The 25778-nt window shown below is 43.9% G+C and overlaps 2 protein-coding genes across 7 annotated transcripts in view; both read left to right on the top strand.

The window, feature by feature from the left end:
• Positions 1–9215, top strand: part of ARL13B (ARF like GTPase 13B) — an 80129-nt gene extending 70914 nt beyond the window's left edge. For all 3 annotated transcript variants that reach the window (XM_048870182.2, XM_048870144.2, XM_048870172.2), the window contains one exon: positions 7324–9215. In XM_048870182.2, coding sequence (XP_048726139.2) covers positions 7324–7400 — 77 coding nt within the window. In that variant the 3' untranslated portion in view covers positions 7401–9215. The remainder of the gene's footprint in view (positions 1–7323) is intronic.
• A 7900-nt stretch (positions 9216–17115) lies between these two features.
• Positions 17116–25778, top strand: part of NSUN3 (NOP2/Sun RNA methyltransferase 3) — a 29449-nt gene continuing 20786 nt past the window's right edge. For 2 of the 4 annotated variants that reach the window (XM_075118116.1, XM_048870118.2), the window contains exons 1-2: positions 17118–17260; positions 24388–24491. In XM_075118116.1, coding sequence (XP_074974217.1) covers positions 17165–17260; positions 24388–24491 — 200 coding nt within the window. In that variant the 5' untranslated portion in view covers positions 17118–17164. Of the gene's footprint in view, positions 17261–17299; positions 17690–24387; positions 24492–25778 lie in introns of those variants that run through there. The other 2 variants (XM_048870100.2, XM_048870127.2) reach the window with 2 other exon arrangements.

Raw genomic sequence — 25778 nt, 5'->3', positions numbered from 1 at the left:
AGGCAGAGGAGATGACCACCTCCAAAGAGCAACTGAAAGAGTTATCATTAGGTAGTGCTCTGTTGAGCAGACACCATATCATACTCCTGGGGGAATTTTGCACCACTGCACATGCACAGAATTCATGTCCCCTGCAGATTTCTTTGCTTCCCTGCAGAAAAATGACTTTCTGATGGTGAAGCAAAGGGAAGCCACAAGAGTGGTCATGCAACCCTCTCCAGCAGTATGTTCTGGGTGCCCAGGGCAGCCAGCAGAATGGTAAATCACTGTGAGGCAGGAGGCTGGACTGGGAAAGACCTGGCTGGTGTCTCCTGCCCTGCGCTGGGCTCAGTTGGTAGTCCCAGCTGGGCTGGACAGAACTTCCTCTTCCCCTGAGCAGCATCCAGAGTTGGTCAGACCCACCCCTAGATTTCTCCCCAGGCTGCAGGAAGCTCTGCAACTGCCCCTGCTTCTTGCACCCGTCGCTCCTCAGCTGCAGGGGGAAGGATCACTGTCCAGAACCCCCCATGCTGAGCCCCACTCCCCCTGCACCTGGACCAACCTGCCAAGTCACCCGGACCCAGATCTCCACCCCACCGAGCCCCAGCTAGCTGCACCTGGATTCCCCACCTGTGAGCCCCACTCCCCACAGTATCTGAACCCCCACACTCAGACCCCCTGCCAAACTTTCTCCCCCACCCCCAGACACTCACTGAGCTCCAACCACCTTCACCTGGACTCCCCTGCAGAGTCGCATTACCCTTGCACCCAGAACCCCCCAACAAACCCCAGTGCATCCAGATCCCGTCCTGCACCCGGATCCACCTCTGAGCTGCCTGCACCCAGATTGCCCCATACTGAACCCTCTTCACCCACACCTGAATGCCCCTACACTAAGCCCTTCCACACTTTGATCCTGTCGGGCCGAGCCTGCCTGCCCACACCTCGCGCACCTGGGACAGAGGGGCAGGGCCTTGGGGTGGTTCTGAGGCAGGCCCGGTCCTTGTGCTGTGTCAGGGTTGGGTGCAGCCTTACTGCTGAGTCCATGGCCTGGGGGGAGAGGGAAGGGCAGTGGAAGAGCTGCAGAGTGATCGCCCATCTCGGTGCAGCCAGTGGCTTGTGCTCCTCAGTGCCATGCTGGAGCCTCCACGTTTATTTGACACATAAAATGTGTAGAAGTTTGCAGAATTTTAAAATATTGTATGCAGAATTTTTATTTTTTTGGCGCAGAATGCCCTCAGGAGTAATATCACAAAGTCCAGTAATGAAAGAATGGCAGGAAAGATGATGCCAAAATTGGCACTGGTTATGTTGACATTGACCAAGTCCTTCAGTACTGGTCACCACTGCATTGATGCCAGTGTTGACAACCCCATCTTTGGCAGCGGCGCCTCTGGCTCAGACAGTGTCATCATTGGAGCCAGCACTGGTGCACCAACAGAGCGGTGAGACCAAAAGAAAGTGGAGCTCAAACACAGCTCTGAGCATCAGGAGACACCATCCCATAGGGAGGAGAAGCATCTTCACTCCTCCAAGGTCAAAGAGTCTGAGGAAGGAGCAAAATGCAGTAAACTAGTATCAATGAAGGCACCAGCACCAACCACCCTGCCAATTACAAGCCCTATGTATGCTTTCTCAACTGTTGAGATCCCCTCTGGGAACATCATTTGTATCAGGGTAGTACCCAGCACCAGAACTGGATCTGAACCCTTACTCCATGGCACTGTCATTTGAAGGGTCTTACTCTTCACCATCTCTGGTTTACGCCTGCTCCATGGTGTTGAGCAGAGATGGTTCTCTACTTTCTGAGAGCCAACCCTACAGCTTGTACCAGAGATCCCTCTCTCAGGGCACTGCTACAAAGGAGGTATGAGTGGCATTGGGCCAACAGCTGCAACTGGCCAGTACCTGTATAACATGTTGCCCTGGCCACGCTGGCCTGAATGGGGGCTGCCATCTCAGGTGTGTCTCAGCAGCTTTCCCTCTTGTACCTCCAGGAAGAGGAGGACTACAGGCTCCCTTGTGACATCACTACCCAGACCACCAACATCAGAGGTAGAAAAGTCAAAACTCAACAAAGGCAAGCCCAAGAACAAACACCCCCAAAAACTGGACCTTTATGGGTGCAAAGTCTACTCATCTGCCTGACTGCAAGTCTGTGTGGCAAACTAAGACGAGTTGTTTGCCAGATGTAATTTCCTGACATGCAAAAACAGTTTCTAGAACAGCTCTCTGGGCAGCCATAGATGCCTCTGGTATGGCCACAGTTGTGACCATGGCTCTTGATATCTGAAATACCAAAGGAGATCCAAGACACCATATAGGACCACCTGCTCGAGGGAATGAGCTCTTCAGCAAAAGAACGGACAAAGCACTCCAGTAATTGAAAAATTTAAGGGCCACTCTGGGGTCACTAGGGATTTATACACTACCCCCTCTAGGAAGTCCTACAAATATCAGCCTGAACAGAGAGACAGCAGGCTCACCCCTGTTTTTAGGGTAGATATCGGGTCTAACCACCGCAGAAACCATTGCAATACTTCAGATCATTTGCCTCCTCCATCGCCCCCATCACCCTAGCAGCTAAACAGCAGATTTGACAGGAATGTCAGGAACCACATCAGAAATGATCAGGAGACAGCAGCCATCTTAAGAAGCCACATTGCCTGTTCCATCGGGCTTGGTCTGATATCGCTTCAGACAAGTGGGTGTTGAACATCATTGCCCATGGCTATCCCATTCATTTCCATATCTTCCCCCCTACCTATTTCCCTTTCTCATCCATCTTCAGTACTGAAGTTTCTCAAAGTGTTATTACATACTTACTCATAGGTCAGAAAACCTACCCCCTGCCTGGGACCTCAATATAGTCCCCCCGAGGCTCATAGAGTTTCCATTTTATTCTCTCTCAGAATGCTCTTGCATCACTTTGCTCTGAATACTGTCTTCCTAGTGTTCTCACTTCACCTAGATGAGTGAGGGAGCTTCAAACACATATGGCTGATTCTGTCCATACAACATTCCGTAGTGAAAAGGTGTTGCTGATACCCCTGCCCTCCCCCCATAAGTTGCTTCCTTAGTTGAAATTCTGAGACTGCCTTAAGCAATCAACATTCCAGTTTTCTTCCCAAAGCCATACTGAACTGTGAGAAAAGAAATTACATACACTAGAGGTATTCAGGAGTTTACTTTATTATGTTTCGAGGACTGAGCTGTTCAGACGGTCACCCTGTCTATATCTAGTCACAGCCAGGGTTTTCTAAAGGCCATGTTGCAGGTAATGAAGGATATAGCAATGAAGCTGTGTTCCCAGTTGGATGTTGTACCTCTTCCAACAAACTGCAAAGCATGCTAAACCGGAGCATAAGCAGCAGTCCACCACTTGCTTCACAAGTATGCCAATATCAGAGATCTGTACGGCAGCAACAAGTAACCTCCTTTGTCAAACACGGTGCCTTGTAGTCAGCAGCTAGATCAGGTGGAAAGGTCGGGAGAGCAGTTCTACAGTCGCTGTTGGACTGATACAGTTGAAACTCTTCATCTCCACCATCCTGAGGGGATACAGCATGCCAGTCACCTGCAGTGTGATCTGCACTGACAAACTCAAAGAAGAAAGGTTACTTAACAGACAGTTACTGCAAGTTCCTTTAAGGTGAGGTAGTCAGTGTGGATCTCACAACCTGCTCTCCATCCCTGTTTTTCACAGTCTTGAGCTAGCCCAGGCTTTGAATTGCAAAGGAACTGGGGAGAGTTGCAGGTGCTGCACCCTTTATGCCCTCTCATAAGAGTACAAGGAGGCAATGGACACTGCTTTTCAAATAATCCCATCTCATGCACATGAGGTACATGCACACCTACAGTGGGATCCACACAAACTGCAATATCTCAAAGAACCACAATTACTGTAGGATGAGAGAATTCTTTTTGCAGGTGCTCTACTCAGGCCTGGTCTGCACTGGGGTGGTGGTGGGGGGTTCGATCTAAGTTACGCAACTTCACCTACGTGAAGAACGTAGCTGAAGTCTATGTACTTAGATCTACTTACCGCCGTGGTTGGTCGACAGCTGATGCTCCCCCGTTGACTCCGCCTGCGCCTCTCACTCTGGTGGAGTACCAGAGTCAACGGGAGAGCGCTTGGCGGTCGATTTATCACATTTAGACTAGACACGATAAATCGACCCCCCGCTGGATCGATCGCTGCCAGTCAATCCTCCTGGTAATGTAGACTAGCCCTTAGAGTAGTTCTGGGGCCTTTTAGCCAAGAAAAATCCACTGAAAATAACCAATTTGTTAAACTTCAAACTGCATCTCGTACTCATGCACAGTCATAACTTTATAACATGTTTTTTTACCCAAGTCACTTGTAAAGAATGTATTATAAAAATATTTGATAGGTCAATAAAGCAAGCACATCATACGGGAATCTAAAGCCTCCACCCCCTTAAATGTGACTTCTGTGGCTTTAGTTTCTGTCTATGCTCATGAAATACCACAAGTGCTCCCTTAGTATTCCTATTCACTTTTGTGTGAATCTATGTTAGTAAGAGTAGGAGAGTAATTTGAAATATTTGTATCTATCTTTTTAAAAATGTTGGACTATTTCTAGATGTGTAGTAGACACATAGTACAGTGATGGCAATATAGAGAGATCTAAAAATCAGTACTGTGTACTATGCAGTAAAAGAAACCTGCAAGGCTCTGGTTATAATGCTGTTTGAGTGTTATCAGAGAATAAAATTTTTACTTACCGCTGTTGACTTACTATAGTAACATACAGTAAACATGATGATCAGGTTATTTAGGATCTGAATCTTATCATTCTTCCATCGTTCTTTGTGGAGAGTTGTATGAAGGATGTTTAGGCAGAGCCAACAGGCAGTATAGCCAGTTATATGAAACTTTAATTAAGCAATTATTTTAACTAAAGTTTGAAACTTTGCCAACTATGCAAGTTACTGTAGCACAACACTTGTAAATGAATGTCACATTATTCCTGATGAAGGATGTATTTGCATAAATCCTCTCCTATTTTATCTGCAGGAGCTTAAATTGCCTTCCAAACCCAATCTTCTTAAAATTCCTTTTTAGTTACACTTAGTGAGAGGCTGACTATAACAGAAGCCTCTCAAAAGCTTTCATTTACCCTGTTAGGATTCAAAATGGTTCTGTCAATGTTGTGCTCCTGATTCTCTTCTCACCACTGCTGTAAAATGGGAGTAACTCAATGAATTTACATCAGTGTAAAACTAGTCTTCAGTAACCGATCTTATCCTAAGTACAATGGGGAAAAATAAAACCCTGATCTTGCTAACATGTATACATGTACTTAAGGAGTAAGACCTGAATTTACTTGCCTTTGTTAGTTCTAGATCCTAAAAACTGCTTCACCACAGGTCATTATATTTATAGATAAAAACTCTTGTAAAGGCATATATTTTTAATGTGAATTGGAATATATATTCAATGTTGTGAGTTTAAAAAAAATTTGAAAATTTGCAATGGCAAGCTATAATTGGTTTAAGATTTACAGTTCCATTGTCAATACTACTGAAATTGAGATTCAAAGGGTTCAAAAAGTTGCTTGTACATTTTCCTGTTTTCCACCTGTTTCTTGTTACCAACCATTCTTGACACTTTATTTTATTTTTAATATTTTGCATATACTAATTTGCATGCAAGTTTGTAAAAATAACTGTTTATGTAAGGCAGGACCTCTTTCCTTGTTGTGTCATGCTTGTAACTTGGTGCTGGAAAGCAAATTTTCGCACCTGAAAACCCATTGCTGGCAGCAAACTCATTGCACTGATGGCTAAAAATGATTACAATATCCGATTCAGAGGGCTAGCATGATTATTATAAGAACTAAAATATAAGTGGTTTCAGATTTTTGGACACATACTCACTTAGAGGAGAATAAAAGAAGAGTTTTCAGTCAAATTCTATCAAATTTTATGTATGTAATTCATTAAACGGCACAGTTGAAAACTACAAACATTGAGGAGCAATGCCATTTTGACCACACCAGCAATTCTAATTTTTATACCTTCTTCTTGCAAGGTCTGGGTAGCACTTGCCAATTTCTGTCACCTATGAATTATTATTAATTTTTATTATTATTTTAAGTGGTGTTATCTATTCAGTTCTGTCTTCTTCAGAATGTGCAGTGTTCAGCATGTTTCCAAGACTTTACATAGCTGAGACCAGAAGATCTGGTCTATGCATCTTCCTGAAGGAACTGAGCAGTTCCTCCAAGGAAAGAGAAACAAAATAAAGCCTAGCCATGTAATCTAACCACTATATATTTTTTTTAGTTATTGTTTCCAAGTTACTCTTACAATCCATTAGTAGGCTTACTCCAAAGTACTGATTTCTTAATATGTATTGTACAATGACTTGGAGATTTTGAGCAAAACAACCACCAAGATGAGTGATTTTTAACCTGGACACTGTAAACATGATTACCCTATAATAGAAGTTATATGAGCAAGGAAACATAATAATCAAGCATAAAATAACTGCCATTTTTAATTCATATGAAATATTTATATCTTACCAGAGCAACATGGCATACCTGTAATTTGCCATAATTTTAGGTCACCCAATCAAGTCATCCGATCATTCGAGCATGTCTATGTGAGTTGTGGTCCTATGTCAATATGGTCAGAAAATGAAAAATGAACTTGGTAATAGCAGCACATGTTTATGAAGTTATTTTTATTGGTGATGTTTAGACCAAGAAAGCAGAAATACGCACGCACGCTGTAGTGTCAAAATTAAAGATTGGGGTCTACATTTTCCAAAGTAATTAGTGATTTCGGATACCTTAATGTCTGGCTGCCCAAACTGAGACACCACTAGAACACTGGATTTTCAGAGAGTGGCCATTCAGTACTTTCTGAAAATCCGGCCCTGTTAAGGTGTGTGAAGTCAAGTGCCCAGAATCACTGGTCATTTTTGAAAAATTAGGCCTAATTTTCTTTACTAGAAGAGGTGTCCCTGTCCCTGATTTTGCAGTTGCATAATTGCTAGACTTAGTCAGGCCTGTATATGCCTGCAGTATTCAACAGTGCTGTGTTTGGATGCTTTTCTAAATGGTTGGTCCTACAAACACTTTTTATCGGGTATAATGCTTAATAATGTGATTAACCCCATTTAAATCAATAGTACTACTAGCATTAGTAAATGCTACACAGGGTAGTAATTGTTTGCAGGATCTGGCCCTAAAATTGTGGTCTGCCTGGTTTTTAAAGCAGCAAGAATTCAACAGAATTAATCTGTCCTTTTGAAAAAGATGATGTAAATTCGATTCTAACATGTTTTTCTTCTGGTATGTTGTTTATGTAGATTTCTATGGAAAGCCGCTACCTCCATTGACTATACGGCAGAGACCTAACAGCGACACCCATGATGTCATTTCTTAACCAGATCACATTCTACATTTTTAACTTAATCACAAAATTATAACAATTTTTCCTACTTGGATACTGTTTAAAGAGTTGCTGTGAGATGAGACAATAAGAACCCATTTTCTTTTCTGCCACGGGTTAGTTCTACTGGACTGGATTGATGAGATTTTCTACTTGGCTTATTAGTTACTGTTCACATTCTCACCAGCTCTTCTTCAGGGGTTAACAGGGACATGGAGAACAGAAATGTTTGAGAGCACTTGCACGCACGTGGAATTTGGGATCAGGTTAGTACTGTTGGGTTTCATATTGGGGTTTACTTGCCAGACTATATAGCTATAACCCTGAAGAAAAACACCTTCAAGACCAAATGCAAATGGATTGGGTGTGCACATCAAGACTGTCATTCATATGTTGTGTAGTAATCCATATCTCTACAGCTAATAATTTTAAGGCATTTTGTAAGATGTGTGCATGTTAGAGTGAATATAGAGAATTATATGCTACAAACGTTAACTATATTTTTATAATTTTTTCTAATATTTTATTTGGGAATTTGATTTAACATTAATGCCTGTTACTCGCCATCAAAATGGTGTCTAGAAAGTGTTAAAAATTTGTTGATAGCTTTACCCATATGAATATATTGACTTTTATGTTTACTTTATAATAGCAATACATTTTGGTTGGGATTTATGTCACCAGTTGCCCTAATTATTCATATATTGCCCTTCTGCCAGTCTCTGGGGTTTTTAAGATAAACGGATTTTACACATAATTATGGTATTTGAATGGACTGCCTAAAAGTTTTCTTCTTATGGATCATTTTTTTGTTTTGTTAAATGGGAGTTGATATGCATAGTAAATATGTTTTCAAATATCTTAATTGAATATTATATTATGTGCTATAACATAGAATTGCACACAATTGAAATTTTGAACTCATTTCAACTAAGAATTCTGGTGAAAAATCAAATCAGTTAGCATACATGTCTGTTTAATGTGTTATATAAAACACTAAAAATGTCATATTGAAAATGTAAAAAGCAGAGATTTTTAAGGCAATGTAATGAGCCTAATTCTAACCTTCCAAATAATGTGCCCCTGTCATATTTATTTTTTTAAAAGGGAGTGGTGTGTTGGAGGAGAGAATTGGATTTACTGTACTTCAAATGTTTTGATATAAGTTTGTATTCTGTTACATTTGGGAGAATAATTTCTATACCATATGTGTACGTATAATTTTACTACTTAGTTGCTGGTGACTGGAAAACCTTCCCTACAACGTTATAGTGAGGTTGAAAGCATTTGTGAAAAAAGCACAGGTCCTAAATCAAAGGTTTTTGGAATAGGCAGGCAATGGTGACTTTCTATTACGCTACCAGCTTCCCATCATCTCATACTAGCAAAAAACACTAGGCCGTGATAATGCAGTGAAATATATTCATCAGCTACCTTAACATTTGAAAGCATTGCATGAGGTTTTAGCCACATGACTCTTGTTAAAGTCAATGGGAGTGACAGCTAAAACCCCACACAATTCTTTTGAAATGTAACCCTTACTTAATGGTTTAAAATATTAGTTTGTTTTAACTAAAGCAAAACCGTCACTAACATTAAGGATGTGTATTGCATTGGGAAGAGAGAGAACTCAAATTCAGTGAGTAATGGGTATGTATAAAACCATTTGAATGTGACTGGAAATAGCAGGAGAATACTTCCCTGGTAGTGGTAAAGGGTCTGGTATGGTGACAGGGTTCTGTTTGAGTAAATAATGATACTATTGTGATGTACTTTGGCTTGCTTTCAATAAACATGTCTTAATATTTAGCATTCTTTCCTTAAAAGTTTACACGCATAATCCCATTAATCTTACCATGTCATACACATACATGTAATTAGTTACCTTGTCATACACATTCCTTTGGTTTGAGGGGTCTATGTACTGCAGTTTGACACTTTTTTCAGTTTCATCTTGACCTTTGAGTTTTTTCTTTATCTATATGCAAAACAAATTAAATTAATGAAAGTCTTTGTTTCTCTTTTTAAAGTGCAACTAAAAAGAAAGCTGGCAGGGAAATTAAATGAGAAACTGAAACTTAAAACAATGATATTTCTCATATTCAAAATTTGTTTCTACTGTTAAATTTATATTGTTATGAGACCAAATTACTAGAAATATTTTTCATACAGTTTTATATATGAAAGTGTACTGTAATTGACAGCATTGTTTTTCTCATTATTTTATACTACATCAGCTTTTTATTTGTTGACGGTCACTGTGTATAGAATAAAACTAATGTACAGCATCTAAGTGTTTTCTTTATTACATATTAAATACTTTTGGGGGGCAAGTACAGAAGAACCTCATGAATTCTTATTAATGACTGTGGGAACCATTTTGCAATTTGCATTGCTAAATACCATGAATTAGTGAGAGAGTGAACAAATTAAAAAACAAACAAAAAAAAACCCAGCCAAAATAAGTACTTCATGTATTTTGACAGTTATAGATTTATATTTATATTTGTCGTATATTATAAAAAAATACTATTTTAAATACTTCTTGAGGCCTCACTAGTGCACTTAACTATTAATCTTTGAGTCAGTAGGAGGTACTACCAGATTTGAGCAAACTATAAAATTGGGCTAGTGAAGTTCTGTATTTGTCTTAAATTGTGTGTTTGAGATTTTATCCTTGTGCATTTATCAATGTATTCAACTCTTAAGAGCACTTGCTCTTAAATACATGGATGATTTGCACATGCAACTGTTCTCTTAGATAAAGTCGCTATCTATGTAACATTTTAACTTCTTTATGGGACATGCGAAAAGATAGGTGAGAGAAGACCCCCACATAGCTTCATAACATATGGGAAATAGTGGCTGCAAATGCTACATTAATGTTAAAATATAATTAATGATTCAAAAGGCAAATCAATCTTTTTCTTTAACTCCTTTCACCCTGTTCCAAATAAGGGAAGGGGAGGAGGACACAAAGTTTACTGAAATGCTTAATTTTTTTTAGTGTAAATAATATTTAGAACTTTGTGTTCTAAAAGTGCAGTGCAATCATTAAAGCTTCACGTTGTCTACAGCCACATTTTTCTGATTTATCATTTTTCATGTACATTTACAATAAGTGAGAGAACCCCACACTTAACATGGGAGCAGGAGAAAACTGGATCTGAAATAATGGATACTCATAACATTAGACACCTCACCCTGTTGCAGCCGTTTATGATGGCTAAAGGGGACAAAGAAATCTACAGAGGTCCCAGAAGATTTCACACAGGGTGAGAACTGCAAAAGGCAGTTGTAGATAGTTGTCAAATCAAGAGGATGTTGGGGGTGTCAGTTGCAAAGGCTGCAGCATTGCAGAGATTCTGAACAGCACTCTGCCCCATAAGACAGCATGAGGAGGCTTGGGGTAACTTAGACAGCCCTGTAGGATTTAAAGCCATCTTAGCTCCCACCCCCTTGGGCTGTGGTTCTGTGCTGGGCTTCTTAGAGGCACTGCACAGAATCTTACCATTGAAAGGTACACACAATGATAACTTTACCAGCTGGAGATTATTCTGTACTTGTTTTTCTTCTCTCTCTCCATCACAAACATATATATATATATATATTTTGGCCTGAAAGCCGTGCTTCTTGGCCTAGTGATGCCACTTCAGATAGCAATGATGTTCAGTATGATAACTTCAGGGTGCTTCATTGCTAACTTTGTGATAACTGTCTCCTTGGCTGCCACCTTTGGAGTTCATTCAGCTCAGGATACTGTTGTTTCCTCAAAAGGAAACACCATCCTAAATTATTTCAATAGAAATGCCATTAATGAGATTCATAGAAGTGACTAGAAAGCTAATAATAAAAGTTTCCATTAGGGCAGAGACATGTTCAAGTTTTTTTTTTTCCTGCTGTTTGGATACACTTTGCTATCTTACCTAAGATCACATTGGCACTTACTAGAGGGTGATCTGTACTCCACAACAAACTACTTTAGGAAAATAATGCACTGTGGCAAGCTGCAAAGCACTGCCTGCTCCCCAGTGAATATGGTGCTGACTTCACTCCCCTTGCACTGGTTGTGAGGAAAGATTATAGGATTGTGACTGTTTCACACAGTAACACCCCCCACCAACTGTCATAAAAATGGATTGATCTCTAACTGGGAAACTGTAGCATGAGATTTTCGAAAGCACTCAGCATTGGCCTAACATTGACTTCAGCTCGAGTAGAGTTAGACACATGCTGGGCACTTTTGAAAGTCGCATACCTAGGATGTTTATATAAACTAAACTGTTTGTGCTTGGTTGACTGCAGTGTCCCGTATGGCCTCTATTTTGAATTTCCTCTCTTCTTGAGAAGTGGAAATCCAGACGCTCAGGTTAGAAGTCCTATTATTTTTAAAATTTGGCATAAGTGTTTATATGAAATGGATGTTTGTGCTCCAAATTTCTAAAATAAATATCCATGCTTCAGCTCAGCATTTATTCTGTATAGAGACAATCATAGGCACCGACTTCCCCTCTGCCCCATGGATGCTCTGCCCACCCATGCACCACCCTCATCCTGCCTCAATTTCACCCCCTTCCCCCAAGTCCCTTCACCTGCCCTGCCTCTTTACCACCTCCTCCTCCGAGCGCCCTGGATCCCCACTCCTCCCCCTCCCTCCCGGAAAGTCCTAAGCACTGCCAAACAGCCATTAGGCAGCGGGTGGGAAGCGCTGGGAGGCAGAGGAGCAGGGACACGGTGCGCTCAGGAGAGATGGAGGGGTGGGGGCGGGGGAGCTTGGCTGCTGGCGGTGCAGAGCACCTGCTAATTTTTCCCCTTCGGTGCTCCAGCCCCACAACACCCACAGAGTCAGCACCTATGGAGACAATGTTGAGTTATTTATCTGTCAGCCTGGCCCACTACTGGAGCATGAACGCTCACATTTTATTAAAGTTATCGGTTTAGAGCCAGATTTATTCATTCTTGTATGAATGGCCAAATAGTTTTCTGTGCCAAAAAATACTGTAATGCTTGAGAAAATGAGGTGCCTCTCACTCTTGACCGCTAATGTCTGCTTTACACATCTATTTCTGTATTTTCCTGTTCCTTGGAATGTGGCATATTTTGCAGGCTTCTTGGAAATTGTTTCCTAATCGGCCTTCCCCGGATACAGTGTACTATTGCACATAAGCAGTATCTCAAAATTTATCTAGCCCCAACACATTCATTATTCAGTGGGAGGAAGAAATATCTTGAAACTTTCAGCAACTTCCCCATTACGGGCTCTAGGAGGATAGCATTTATTTACATGATCCTGTAATTTTAAATTTTGGATAGCTTTCAACTAAAGCTTTAAATTTGCTACCCACTGCAATCAAGATATGTTGGATATGATTCAGACTTTCAGTAACATCTGCTGGACTCTTGCTAAATCTAACCTCATCTGACCATCCAGGACCATGCCCACCTGCAGGTGTTATACCTAACATTGAAGGCCTGTGTCTTAGCTTGTAAAGGAGAAACACCAAGGTCCCAGCATTCTACTTTGCTTCAGGGGGAAGAAGAGAAACCCCACAACCCTTGCAGCTGGACTGTGCAGAGGTAAAGAAATCCGCACTGGCACAATGTCATGCCTTCTTTGGAGAGCATGGGAGTACTCTCTGAGGATTCAGGTGCACAGTTGCTGAGGGGTGGCACTGCCTTTGGTATTTTTGAATGTTGACCTCTCTCTAGTCCAAGATATCTGGGCTTGTGCCCCTCTTTCTGAAAATGCTAGAGGCTTTTGAGAGCTAGTCCACCTCGCTTCTGCTTCCCTGAAATGGAGCCCGGAATCTTGAAAGAAGCTAGTTTGACTTCTAGTCATTGTAGGGGACATTGTTTAACTTTTCATCCAAAGTAACCCCCCCAGATCAGTACTGCAGATAACTTACTGTACTGTTTATGGTGCAGAAACTGTTAGTATTAATAGCTGTGGCTTGGTTTTTCAAAAATTGCAGAGCTCAACTTCCACTGCAGTCCATGGGCCACCAAAGGTTCTGCTAAAAAGTTAATTAGTAAGATTCAAAAAAGTCTATTTTTATAAAGCAAAAGTAATGTATTTTAACCAAATTGCCTTTCTAACATCCTGAGAACTGTGCTGCAGACATCCTAGTTTCTGCCACAGTGGGTGACATTAGCAGCACCACACACTAATGGACTGATAAATGTTTAGAGTGGGATGGTTCTTTCAAAATGTTTATGGTATTTGTTTGATAAGTAAGGTAAACAGGAGATCAGTTCTGGCATCAATTATTGGCTTTAATGGAGTTACAATGCAAAGAACTTGGCCCTGTATGTTTCACCATGAGTATTTTTATCCACGTTCAGTATCTTACAGAAGTTGGCATTTAATTAAAAAAAAAAATCCCCAGACCTTTTGCAGTTGATATTTGAGAGTGTATATATAAAGCTTTATTTTGACTTCTGTCTCTTTCTCTGGGGCTTGGTTTGACTAATCTTAGACAAGCTTCTAAATTTGGTGACAATATTTTGTAGGAGGCATGCTCTTAGTTTTTTTATAAAGCTAGCCTCACGAATGAAAAAGATGAAAATAAAGGAATTCATTGTGAAAGTAATAAATTTGAAGGCCAAGTACTGTACCAGACGAATTCAGCTCTTTAAAAATAGATAGGATTGATTTTAAGAGGACTTGTTTAACCTATACTATTTAGTATTTCCATCTTGCTTGTTCTTGTTGTTTGATTTTTTTTTTTTTCCCCCCTGAGGCTGAATTATCAACATACTGAAAACATCCTGGATTTTCTGGTAAATGGGTTGTATTTTTTTTTTTTTGGCTTGGTATCTGTAACCAGCACTCATTTTAATGTACAGTAGAACCTCAGACTTCTACTCTCAGGGAACATTTCAGAGTTACGAACAATTTCCATTCCCAACATGTTTGTAATTCTGAATTTTGAGCTAGGGTTGGACTAGATGACCTCCTGAGGTCTCTCCTAACCCTAATCTTCTAGTATTCTATGAACAAGATGTTATAGTTCTTTCAAAAGTTTACAGCTGAACATTGACTTAATACAGCTTTGAAACTTTACTATGCAGAAGAAAAGTGCTGCTTTCTTTTTTTTTAAGTAGTTTACGTTTAACACAGTACTGTACTGTACTTGCTTTTTTTATTTTTGTCTGCTGCCCCATGGTATACTTCCGGTTCCAAATGAAATGTGTGGTTGACTGGTCAGTTTGTAACTCTGAGGTTCTACTCTACACCATCTCATGAAACACCAGAAATGGAAGCTGAGCTGTGGCAATGTGAGGCCAGAAACCTCAAAGGGCTAGGAGCTTTCCTAGCTCTGATTGGCCATGAGATAAGGCCTCAACCTCACATTATTCTGTGTGCTCCCTTGCCTTCGCTACTTGCACCATTTCAATGTAGGATGTTAGTAGCCACTTATTTTTGCAAGAGACAGGTCTTTAAAGTTATAGGGCTGAGGTTGCCACCATGATCCCCCAGTTGCTAGGATTGCTGCTGAAGGGCCCTCTGTTCCCAAGAGGATCTGGTGCCACTGAGGGAATCAACAGAAACAGACACAAATGAAGCTATTCAGGGAGACACCACAGAGTGAGAGCCAGGTTCCAGAGGTATTTTTGGAGGAGGATAGTGGAGGAGGCAGGATTGCATATTGTGGGGAGATGTGTTGCCAACTTACCGACTTTGTCACTAGATTTAATGACTGTTTGGTTTCCCTAGTGAGAAAATAAGTGTTGAAGTGACCACTGACAAATCTAGTGACTTTTACTGCCAATTACAGTGACACTCAGAGAAAGAAGTCACCAATATGTATAGTCACAAAATCATTCACAAGCAGCTCAATAGTGTTAATAAAATCCATTCCATGCTCCTCTTACTACATTCTGTTGCACACTACATCATTGTCATTACATCTCACTTGAGCATGTCCTTGGAAGGAAGCACATTCTAGGGCTCCTTGGGCTGATATCACTATAATCTGCAGGTGAGGAAAAGAAGTTTGTGGAGGCCAATTAAATACTTCGCTAAAGCCAGACACGCTTTGGAGACAGCAGCACATTAGCTAGGGCTTGTTTTTACCCAAATGTGTTCTTTCTTTGTAGTAGATAGTACACTCTGTGATGCAGGGAAAGATGGCTAATGAAGCAGGCTGGGAGGGGGAGGCAGGTTAGCCAGTGAGGAGAGCCCCATGGCTGGAAGATGGGGTGGGATGAGACTGGACACTGTGCCCCCAGGAATTAAGCCCTTACTACAGGATCAAAAGTGAAGCTAGCCTGATTTCAGTTCCCCTTTACTCCTTCCCTTGGCTTGGCCTGGGGTTAGCTGCCCAGCTGTTTTGAGAAATGAAATCCTGGAAGCAGGAGGGAAGGGGTCCAGCTAACGGATTTTTGTTTTTAAGTCTACTTTCTTGGCTTTCTGCAGCGCCGAGCGAAGGTCCTCTTACCCCTTGTTCTGGGCCCTCCCTTTCACTAACCTGTCTGCTCAAATCCAGGCTGGCAAGAAAGGGAGGCTCATCTGAAATTAACCAACCCTGGCCTCCGCTGAAATTAACCAGCGCTGCAGTGTACAATGTGCCCTTTACCATGAGCAGAGGGCGCCCTCCTGGTGATGACAGCCTACTGTTTCAGAGTAACAGCCGTGTTAGTCTGTGTTCGCAAAAAGAGAAGGAGTACTTGTGGCACCTTAGAGACTAACCAATTTATTTGAGCATGAGCTTTCGTGAGCTACAGCTCACTTCATCGAATGCATACTGTTGTTGCTTCTGGTGTGCAACACAATGTAGTAAGAGGAGCATGGAATAGATTTTATTAACACTGTTGAGCTGCTTGTGAATGATTTTGTGACTATACTCACCTGTGTGTGTATATATATCATTCTCTGTTGAATTTTCTGGAAGTTTTTCGGTGACATTTTTGACTCTTTTTGAGTGCTTCAACAGCTACATCTAGCGACCTTTCAGGGTTTGTCTGGTGACTTCCTTCTCTGTGGAGTTGGCAATCGCGACTGATGGATTGAGGTGGTGGAGAGGGAGCGTCTTTGCCTGCAGGGTGGGGAATTCCTCCTCATGTGACTTTGGAGGGGGAGGGGAAACTGCCCTGTGAAAGGTTTCAGAGTAACAGCCGTGTTAGTCTGTATTCGCAAAAAGAAAAGGAGGACTTGGGGCACCTTAGAGACTAACCAATTTATTTGAGCATGAGCTTTCGTCAGCTACAGCTTCATCCGATGAAGTGAGCTGTAGCTCACGAAAGCTCATGCTCAAATAAATTGGTTAGTCTCTAAGGTGCTCCAAGTCCTCCTTTCGTGTTTGCCCTGTGAAAATGAGCGTGGCAGATTTCGATCGCAGGACTGAGCGATGCTGTGAGGTGCCGCTTTCTGCGAGCAAGAGCAGCAGCTTGGCTCGGGATGATGACACACGAGCGGGCAGCTGCGTGTGCAAGGGCGCCAGGAGGGGAGGCGGTCAGTGAGATGGCCTGTCAGCCCGCCCGGGCAGCTCGGTGCTCCAGCCTCAGCAGTGCACCGCAGCGGCCTTTCTCGTGGCCCGCCCAGCTCCAGCAGCAGCGAGGTGGCGCCGCAGCCCTTGAGCGAGCTCAGCTGAGCCCGGCCCGGCCCGGCCTCGCCCCGCCTGTGTCCTCTCTGTGGGGGCGGCGCTGTTTGGCGCTGAGCCCCGCCCGCTCTGCGACCCCCCCGCCAGGGCGCGCAGCCGGCCACGCGGCCCCTCCCCTGAGCGCGGCCCACACGCCGGGCCCGGCGCCTCTTCCCCATGCGGCGGCTGCTGCTGCGCGCCCCAGCCCGGCTGTGCCGCCAGCTCGCTGCCTCCTGTGGGCCGCGGGGGGCCCCTTCCCTGGCCCAGGAGCGGGTGAGAGGCGGGGGCCGGGCCTCGGGAAGGCTGCTGCGCGGGGTGGGCCAGTGTGCGGTAGCAACAGCCAGTGGCCGGCAGTAGGCAAACAGCTCCGGAGATTGGGGAGGGAGTCGGGCCCCCTTGCCCTTGGGAAAGAGCCCTTCCTCCTGCCCCACTGCGCCCCCAAGCTTGCGCTGGGGCCGGGCCGGCAGGGCCGCTGAGCGCCGGAGGGGAGTCGGCCTCCGCTCTGCAAAGAGTCCGGAGTGAAGCTGGGGGAGAAATCGCTCGACCCCAGCAACCCCCCGAGCTGTTAGTGGGCAGGCGGGGGCGCGAGGGAGGAGAGCGGCAGCAGGGTCCAGCACCGCTTCTTCCTCCCCTCTTCTCCAGGGCTGCTGCAGTGAGCGCTGCCTCCCAGGGTTGCCATCTCCACGGCTAGACTCGCGCGGAGTATGTTGTTTTTTTATTTTTAAAGCGCCAGTTCCTGGGGTTGTGACAACCTTGGTGTTCATTTCCATTTTTTTCCCACTGGGCCTTCAAGATTAGGGCCCTGCCAAATTCGCGGCCATGAAAAATGCGTCGGGGACCGTGAAGACTGGTCTTCCCTCTGCGAAATCTGGTCTTTTGTGTGCTTTTTACTCTATACTGTATAGATTTCATGGGAGACCAGCGTTTCTCAAATGGGGGTCCTCACCCAAAAGGGAGTTGGCGGGGGGGGGGGGGGATCACAAATTTATTTTACAGGGATCATGGTATTGCCACCCTGACTTCTGCACTGACTTCAGAGCTGGGTGGCCGGAGAGTGGTGGCTGTTGGCGGGGCGCCCAGCTCTTGTCAATACCATACCATGCCACATAGGTGCCAACTTCCCCTCTGCCCAGTGGGTGCTTGGCCCCACCCCTGCCCCCAGTTCCCCGCCCCTGCCCCGCCTCTTCTCCACCTCCTCCCATAAGTGTGCCGCGTCCCTCCTGGAAAGTCCTAAGCACTGCCAAACAGCTGTTAGGTGGCAGCAGCAGGGGGGCGGGGGAGCGCTGGGGTGGAGTGGGGACGCTGGGGAGGAGTGGGGACGCAGCACGCTCTGGGGGGAAGAGGCGAGGAAGGGGGAGCTTGGCTGCCAGTGAGTGTGTAGCATCCACTAATTTTTCCCCATGGGTGATCCAGCCCTAGACCACCCACGGAGTCGGCGCCTATGCTATGCCACCCTTACTTCTGCACTGCTGCCTTCAGAACTTGGTGGCCTGACAGTGGCAGCTGCCAACTCAGGGCCCAGCTCTGAGGGCAGCAGTGCAGAAGTCAGGGTGGCAATAACATGCCATCCTTACTTCTGTGCTCTGGCTGACGCTGGGCTCAGAGCAGGCAGCCGCCGGTCTCCAGCTGGCCAGTTCTGAAGGCAGCAGCGCCGAAGTAAGGAAGTACCATGAGCCCCCCTACAATAATACACCCTTGTCCCTCACCCCAACTCCTTTTTGGGTCAGGACCTCTGCAATTATGACACTGAAATTTCAGTTTTAAATATCTGAAATCATGAAATTTACTATTTTAAAAATTCGATGACTGTGTAATTGACCAAAACGGACCGTGATTTTGGTAGGGCCCTATTCTTGATTGTTTTCAGAGTAGCAGCCGTGTTAGTCTGTATTAGCAAAAAGAAAAGGAGGACTTGTGGCACCTTAGAGACGAACAAATTTATTTGGGCATAAGCTTTTGTGAGCTACAGCTCACTTTGTAGCTCACAAAAGCTTATGCTCAAATAAATTTGTTTGTCTCTAAGGTGCCACAAGTACTCCTTTTATTCTTGATTGTGGGATTAAGCTTTTATATTGTGATCTAAATGTGCGTAGGGGCCTTGGAAAGCAAAGAAAAAAAAGCCCCAACTTCGTTGTTTGAAATGGTGGTGGGTTTGGTAAGCCACTCTGATGAATTTTTAGAGTTTGACTCACGATTTTTGAATGCTGCATGTCGGCAGTGCTGGGTAACAGGGAGCTTTCTTTAACATCACATGATTTTTCTGAGTTTTCCTGTGTGCAGTGGAGAGAGGGCAAGGGCTCATCTACGTGGGAAAGTCATTGGCTTACCTGTACTGGTATGATTATATTTCTATAGTTCAGGAGTTCACAAACTTAATTTTGCCGCCGACCCCCTTTTGACAACATGATTACTGCATGACCCAGGAGGTTGGGGGGTAGATCCTGGCCCTGCTGCCCCAGGTGAAGCTTGGGCTTCAGATTCAGCCCTGGTTCCCAGCAAGTCTAATGCTGGCCCTGGCGACCCCATTAAAATGGGGTCCCAACCCACAGTTTGAGAACCTCTACTATAGTTACAGACTCATAGACATTAAGGTCAAAAGGGATCATCATGATCATCTGGTCTGACCTCCTGCACAATGCAGGACACAGAACTTTACCCATCCACTCCTGTAATAGACCCCTGACCTCTGGCTGAGTTATCGGCGTCCTCAAATCATGGCTTAAAGACTACAGTTACACCGAATTCACAGTTAAGCAGTTCAAGTTATACAGCATCCACCATTTACCAGTGTAGCTCCCTGAGTGGATAGTCTTCTTGCAGAATAAGAATGTCCACACACAAAGTCATACTGGTATAATTATTATAGGTATGCTGGCAAATTTCCCTGTGTTGACAAAAGCCCTGACAAAGGAGGTGGAGGAAAAAGCTACTTGAAACTAGTGGTTCATGATTTTTTTAAGCCAGTCTTATGGTTTTGGAGGGCCCTGACTTTTGATTTTTTTATTACTGAAGGAGTTCTGTGCCAAAAAATAAAAATTATGCGCACAATATTTTTAAATTCTGCAAAGTTCTGCATATTTTATTTGTCAATAAATAAATGTGGAGGCTCCAGCATGACAGTAGGGAGCACTGGCCAACTGGCTGCATTGAGATGGGAGATCACCCTGGAGCCCCCACCTCCCCCGGTACAGGGACTCAGCAGTGAGGCTGCACCCAACCCGGACACAATGCAAGGGCTGGGCCTGCCCCTCTGTGCCAGGTGCACCAGGTGTGGGTGGGCAGGCTCAGCCCAGCAGGATCCAAGTGTGGAGGGACTTAGTGTGGGGTGGGAGGTTTCTGTGTGTGGGGCAGTCTGGGTGCGGGTGGCTCAGTGGGGGATCTGGCTGCACAGGGGCTTGTTTGGGGGGTCCGGGTGCAGAGGCAATGGGACTCTGCAGGGGATCCAGGTGAAGGAGGTTGGGGCTCAGCAGGGGGGTCTGAGTGTGGGGAGATGGGGCTCAGTGGGGGCGTGTCTGGATGCTGGGGGAGTGGGGCTTGATTGGGTGGGGGTCCAGGTGAAGCTGGTTGGGGCTCAGTGGGCCAGAAAATAGAAAAAGTGGTCTTGACATTTTTTGGTGGTCAAAAATATTCCAACCAGCTCAGATATTGTGGGTCCCACTCCTGCATAGAGTACCCTTTGGACAGACCCACATTGACTTCAGGGGCTCTGCGTAGGCCCAGAGGTCCACCCACATGCAGGACTGGGGCCTTAACTTTTAACATCACAGAACTAGCAGGTGAAGAAATACAGTAGGTGTATCCCAGCTCCTGTGTATCAGGCCACTTCTCTCTGCCTGCAATTTGGTCCTAAATTATTGCGTCTAAAATCTAAACCAACTGACTGCTTTACAGAGCTTTTGTAAACAGTAGCCAGTTTTTATAAATAACTGTGTTTTTATTTTCCTCCTTATATACTTCAGGGCTCCTATGCTTAGCTTTTCATTGGGTACTTACAAGTATATTTCTACCCTGAAAAGTGACATACTAAAATGACGATGTGGAGGTCCATATGCAGTGTGCCACTCTGATTTTAAATAAGACTTACTTAATATGCAAGTAAATTTCCCCCCCTACATACCAGCCCCACATATGTACTTTATGTTTTAAGGAAGAAAAATCTATAACAGTTTTCAGCAAAAATATAATTGCATCATTGCTGAAAACAAGTACAACCCTTTCTAGTGTAGATAAATAGCCTGACAGTCAAACTCTGTTCTTTTGTATTATCACCAGTGATAGAGATTCTGCTGATGTAATTATGCTCTCAACTATACCTGTTAATTTCAGATTATATTTTCAGATACACATGTGCAGCCCCATTACACATCTCTGTAAAATAATAATAATCTGCACAAATTGGTTATGTTGGTTCCATAGTTCTGTCAATTTCCCTGCTTAAAGGTGATCTACAAAGTGTGTGTGGGGAGGGGAGGAAGGAGAAAGAATATGTTGGTGCTGGTTTTTATTTTTGTATCTTTATGAGATATGAAGAAGACCTGAAAAAAAATGAATTTTTTTCTTCAGTTTATTTTCTTGGCTTTTTTATGCCTTAGAATTATCAAGTTTTGCTTTCTTGCTTTTTGCTGGAGGTCTCCTTGCTGAGCCACAGAACTGGAAAGAGAAGTTTTCATATCTGTTAATTGAAGGTGCAGGAGTATTGACTCTTTAGCCAAGAGATTTTTCCTCCTAATTATGTGTTAGATGTTTTTGTTAACGCAGATGCTTAACGAATGCCCACAAACAAAAGCAACATTGTAAACAGGCTGTCTAAAAATCCCTTCTTCTCTCAATCGCTCAAGCTTCACTGCCATAGTAGGTTTGATTTACTAATCCAACTAGTTCTCCAGTCATCCGAAGTCTTCCAAGGGAAATGGAACACAAGACCTCAATTCTATTTAAAAAAAAACAAACAAACACCACTCCAATCCTTCCTCTTTTAAAAGCACTTTTCCTTCCAGCCTTTTAGTCCCCTCTTTATATAGTTTAAAGCAGGGGTCGGCAGCCTTTCAGAAGTGGTGTGCCGAGTCTTCATTTAGTAACTCTAATTTAAGGTTTCGCGTGCCAGTAATACATTTTAATGTTTATAGAAGGTCTCTTTCTATAAGTCTATAATATATAACTAAACTGTTGTTGTATGTAAAGTAAATAAGGATTTTAAAATGTTTAAGAAGCTTCGTTTAAAATTAAATTAAAATGCAGAGACCCCCGGACCTGTGGCCAGGACCCGGGCAGTGTGAGTGCCACTGAAAATCAGCTCGCATGCCACAGGTTGCCTACCCCTGGCCTAAAGAATACTTTGGGTGGAATTCTGCACCAGAATTCATGTCTCTGGCAGATTTCTTTGCTTCCCCGCATAAAAATGCTGGGGAAGCAAAGGGAAGCTGCAAGAGCGGTCACGCACCCCTCCACAGCAGTGTGGGCATGTAGTTTCACACACCCCCAGACCAGCCCGTGTGGAGGTAAATCACTACAGGGAAGCACTCATCTGCTAGTCCCGGCTGGGCTGGGTAGGATGGGACTTCCTCTTCCCATGCAAGGAGTGGCTGAGGAAATGCAGGAAGCTCCGTATTTCCACCCCTCTCTCCCCCCCCCGGCACTTCCTGCCCCAATTGCTCCTAAGCTGCAGGGGGAGGAGTCACTGTATGGGGATCTGCTCCCCCATGTGCCCAACCCCGATGCATCTGGACCCCCCCATACCCAGACCCCCCCACAACAAACCTCAACCCCTCACACCCAGAATCCCCCTACCAAGTCCCCCAGCCACATACCCCATTGAGCCTCACCCCGTGCTCCCAGACCCCCCCTGCACCTGAACTCCCCTCCCTCCCCCGGCTAAGCCCAAGCCCCTGCATCCAGCCCCTCAGCACTGCACCCAGACTATTCTCCGCTGAGCCCTCCGAACTTGAACCCCCACCCAGACAAGTCCCACCCTCCTGCACCTGGGTCATCCTGACAAGCACCCCACACCTGGACCCCCACCCCCACTGAGCTCCAACCAGCTGCACCCAGACCTCCCCACTAAGCCCCCAGTATCTGGACCCCCCTACTGAGCCCATTCCCAACACCCAGACCTGCCCTGCTGAGCCCGAACTACCTTTACCTGGACCCCACAACTAGTCCCTGTGCATTAGGGTTGCCAGTTTTGGTTGGTTGTATTCCAGGAAGTTTCAACACATGACATAATCTTTAATTAAAGATTAATCTTTAATTCCTGCAGACACCGGGACAATCCTGGAGGGTTGGCACCTCTACTGTGAATCCAGATTCCCCCCCCACTGAGCCACCCACACCCAGATTGCCCCACACAGAATCCTCTCTCCCCACACCTGGATCCCCCCACACTAAGCCCCTCCACACTTGGCTCCTGCGTAGGCTGAGCCTGCCTGCCCCATACCTGGATGTGTGAGTGTCTGTCCCTCTCACTTGCTATCTTGGTGCATCTGGAGCAGGGGGACAGGGCCCGGGGTGCTTCTGGGGCAGGCCCGGCTCTTGCACTGTGTCAGGGTCAGGTGCAGCCTCACCACCAAGTCCGTGTCCTGGGGCGAGGGCTGCAGGGTGGCCTCCCACCTTCATGCAGCTGGTGGCCTGTCCTCCCCACTGCCATGCTGGAGTCTCCACATTTATTTATTTATGAATAAAATACGCAGAATTTTTATATTTTTGGCACAGAATTCCCGAAAAAAGCAAAAAAAGAGCACAAACCCAGTGTTTTCCTTTGCAGAACTTCTTTAAATAGCTTAATCTGGTACAGAAGACCAAATAGCTACCTCAGTGGATTGATTCTGTAGAATGAGTCCCTAAATATTGCTAGGAATTTTCTTTGTGTATGTAAGTAAAACAAACAAAACGTACAGTTGAATTAATTCTACCATTCTTATTCACTCCTAGAAGAAAGCAGTTACTATAATTCTTCAAAGCAGGATTGGATTCCATATGACTTGCACAAGGATGCACTTTAACATCTGTCTTTTAGTTAGATACGTTGAGAGGGGTTCCTTGGCAGGGGTGCTAATTTTCTAGGGATATAATCTCCTTAATGATGGTTTGTTTATTTTGCTCCTGGTATGTTGGCGCCCCAGGATCCTTGTAATTTATTTGGCAATCACAGGGACGGAGCATCTTGAGCATACAGTTTGGATGATTTGTTCACAGGTCAGGAGAGATGGTATTCATACATCATATTTTACAGAGGGCTCCAAAATTCCTGTTGCCAGCCCTGAAAATATGTATACCATGCCCATCAGTGGGGTACCTGAGCACCTTAATGTCATTATTAATCCAAACAGATGTATTTAAAATCTGATGTACTGCAATCTTAGGCTAATAGTTTTTCATGGTGACTTTTTCCCCCTCCCTCTAAGCTGAAATCAGAAGGGAAGCCTCAAAAGCAGATCTGCCAAGTTGTTCTGGATCACTTTGAGAAGCAATACATGAAGGAGCTGGGAGAGGCATGGAGCACAGTCAGGTTATTTTTTCTCTTTTTATGACCCCATAAAATAACTGCAAAGAACTATATAGAATTCATACAAACTGGAAATTGTGCTTCTGATTATTTTATGGAGAAACTAGGATACCAGCATGGAATGATAGATGAGCACTTGTCTTTAATAATTCTAGTCAAGCATCTGGGAAATGAGGGAATGTGCAGGAAAGATCACATCGCCTGATGTAGAGATACATTTAGGTGACATGACCCTTTTATTAACATATGGAATCTTATCTTTTCATTCTTGATGGGACATTATCCCACTTGCACAAATCCCCTCAAGGAATTGAAAATATAAAGGCTGGATGCCTTATCCATAACTCACTTAGTTTCCGCTTAGTTGTGGAAAGAAAAAGAGACAATAGTATGAGCTGAAAGCTAAGTATTAGTCATAGCCTTGAATTGCTTCATCAGTGAGTGTCATGATGACCTTCAAGACAGACTTACAAACTGGAAAACAGTTAAAATGAGGGAATATTTCATAACAAAATAGCTTTTATTATTTTTATCTTGAACGTGTCTGAATAATGTCAAAAAAGCAAAACAATTGTGAATACAGCCAGTTTTAAGAGAAATAAGATAAACAGTTCCTTAGTCTCTCTGTAACGTTCCATGACAAGTAAAGAGAAACAAATATATTTTTTTTCTTTTTCTCCTCCTCCCTCCTGATTTCCTTTTTTCTTTCTGTTCTTTCTTCCTTCTCTTTCCTCCTCACAATACTTAGGGCCAAATTATGGTCTGGCTGAAGTCAATGGGATTTTTGCTTTGACTCCAGTAGCACCAGGATTTGGCCTACGGAAAACCCTTTATGTGTTCAAAGGAGGGGAGATGCATCAGCGAGTTTCATATTTTATACTTCGGTAGCAATTTACTGAAAAATGAGGAAACAATAATTATATCAGAGACGGTGACCAAAAAAAGATAAAATGAACTTCAGAAATATTCACCGGTATAAAAGAGGAATCACTCCAATTACAGAACGAGAAGTAACTTGATTGATCATGAATTATATTTATTTCCCTGGGTACTTTTCTGAGCTCTGTTTTATTAAAATAACATTCTCTCACTATTCAGCTTCTTCTCCTGCTACATCCTGTGGTGAGATCATTATTCCTATGTTACAAACGGCAAAACGGAGTCACATAGAAATTACGTGACATCCCCAAGATATTTCAACAGAGCTTTCACAGTTTACACAACTGAAGATCTGCCCCTTAGAGGTAGAGTTGGAGAACATTATTTTCTAAATTGGCAGGATGGCAAAAC

The sequence above is a fragment of the Caretta caretta genome, chromosome 1 (genome assembly GCF_965140235.1).
Source record: "Caretta caretta isolate rCarCar2 chromosome 1, rCarCar1.hap1, whole genome shotgun sequence".
Classification (NCBI taxonomy): Eukaryota; Metazoa; Chordata; order Testudines; family Cheloniidae; genus Caretta; species Caretta caretta.
This window is presented reverse-complemented; position numbering and strand designations above follow the sequence as displayed.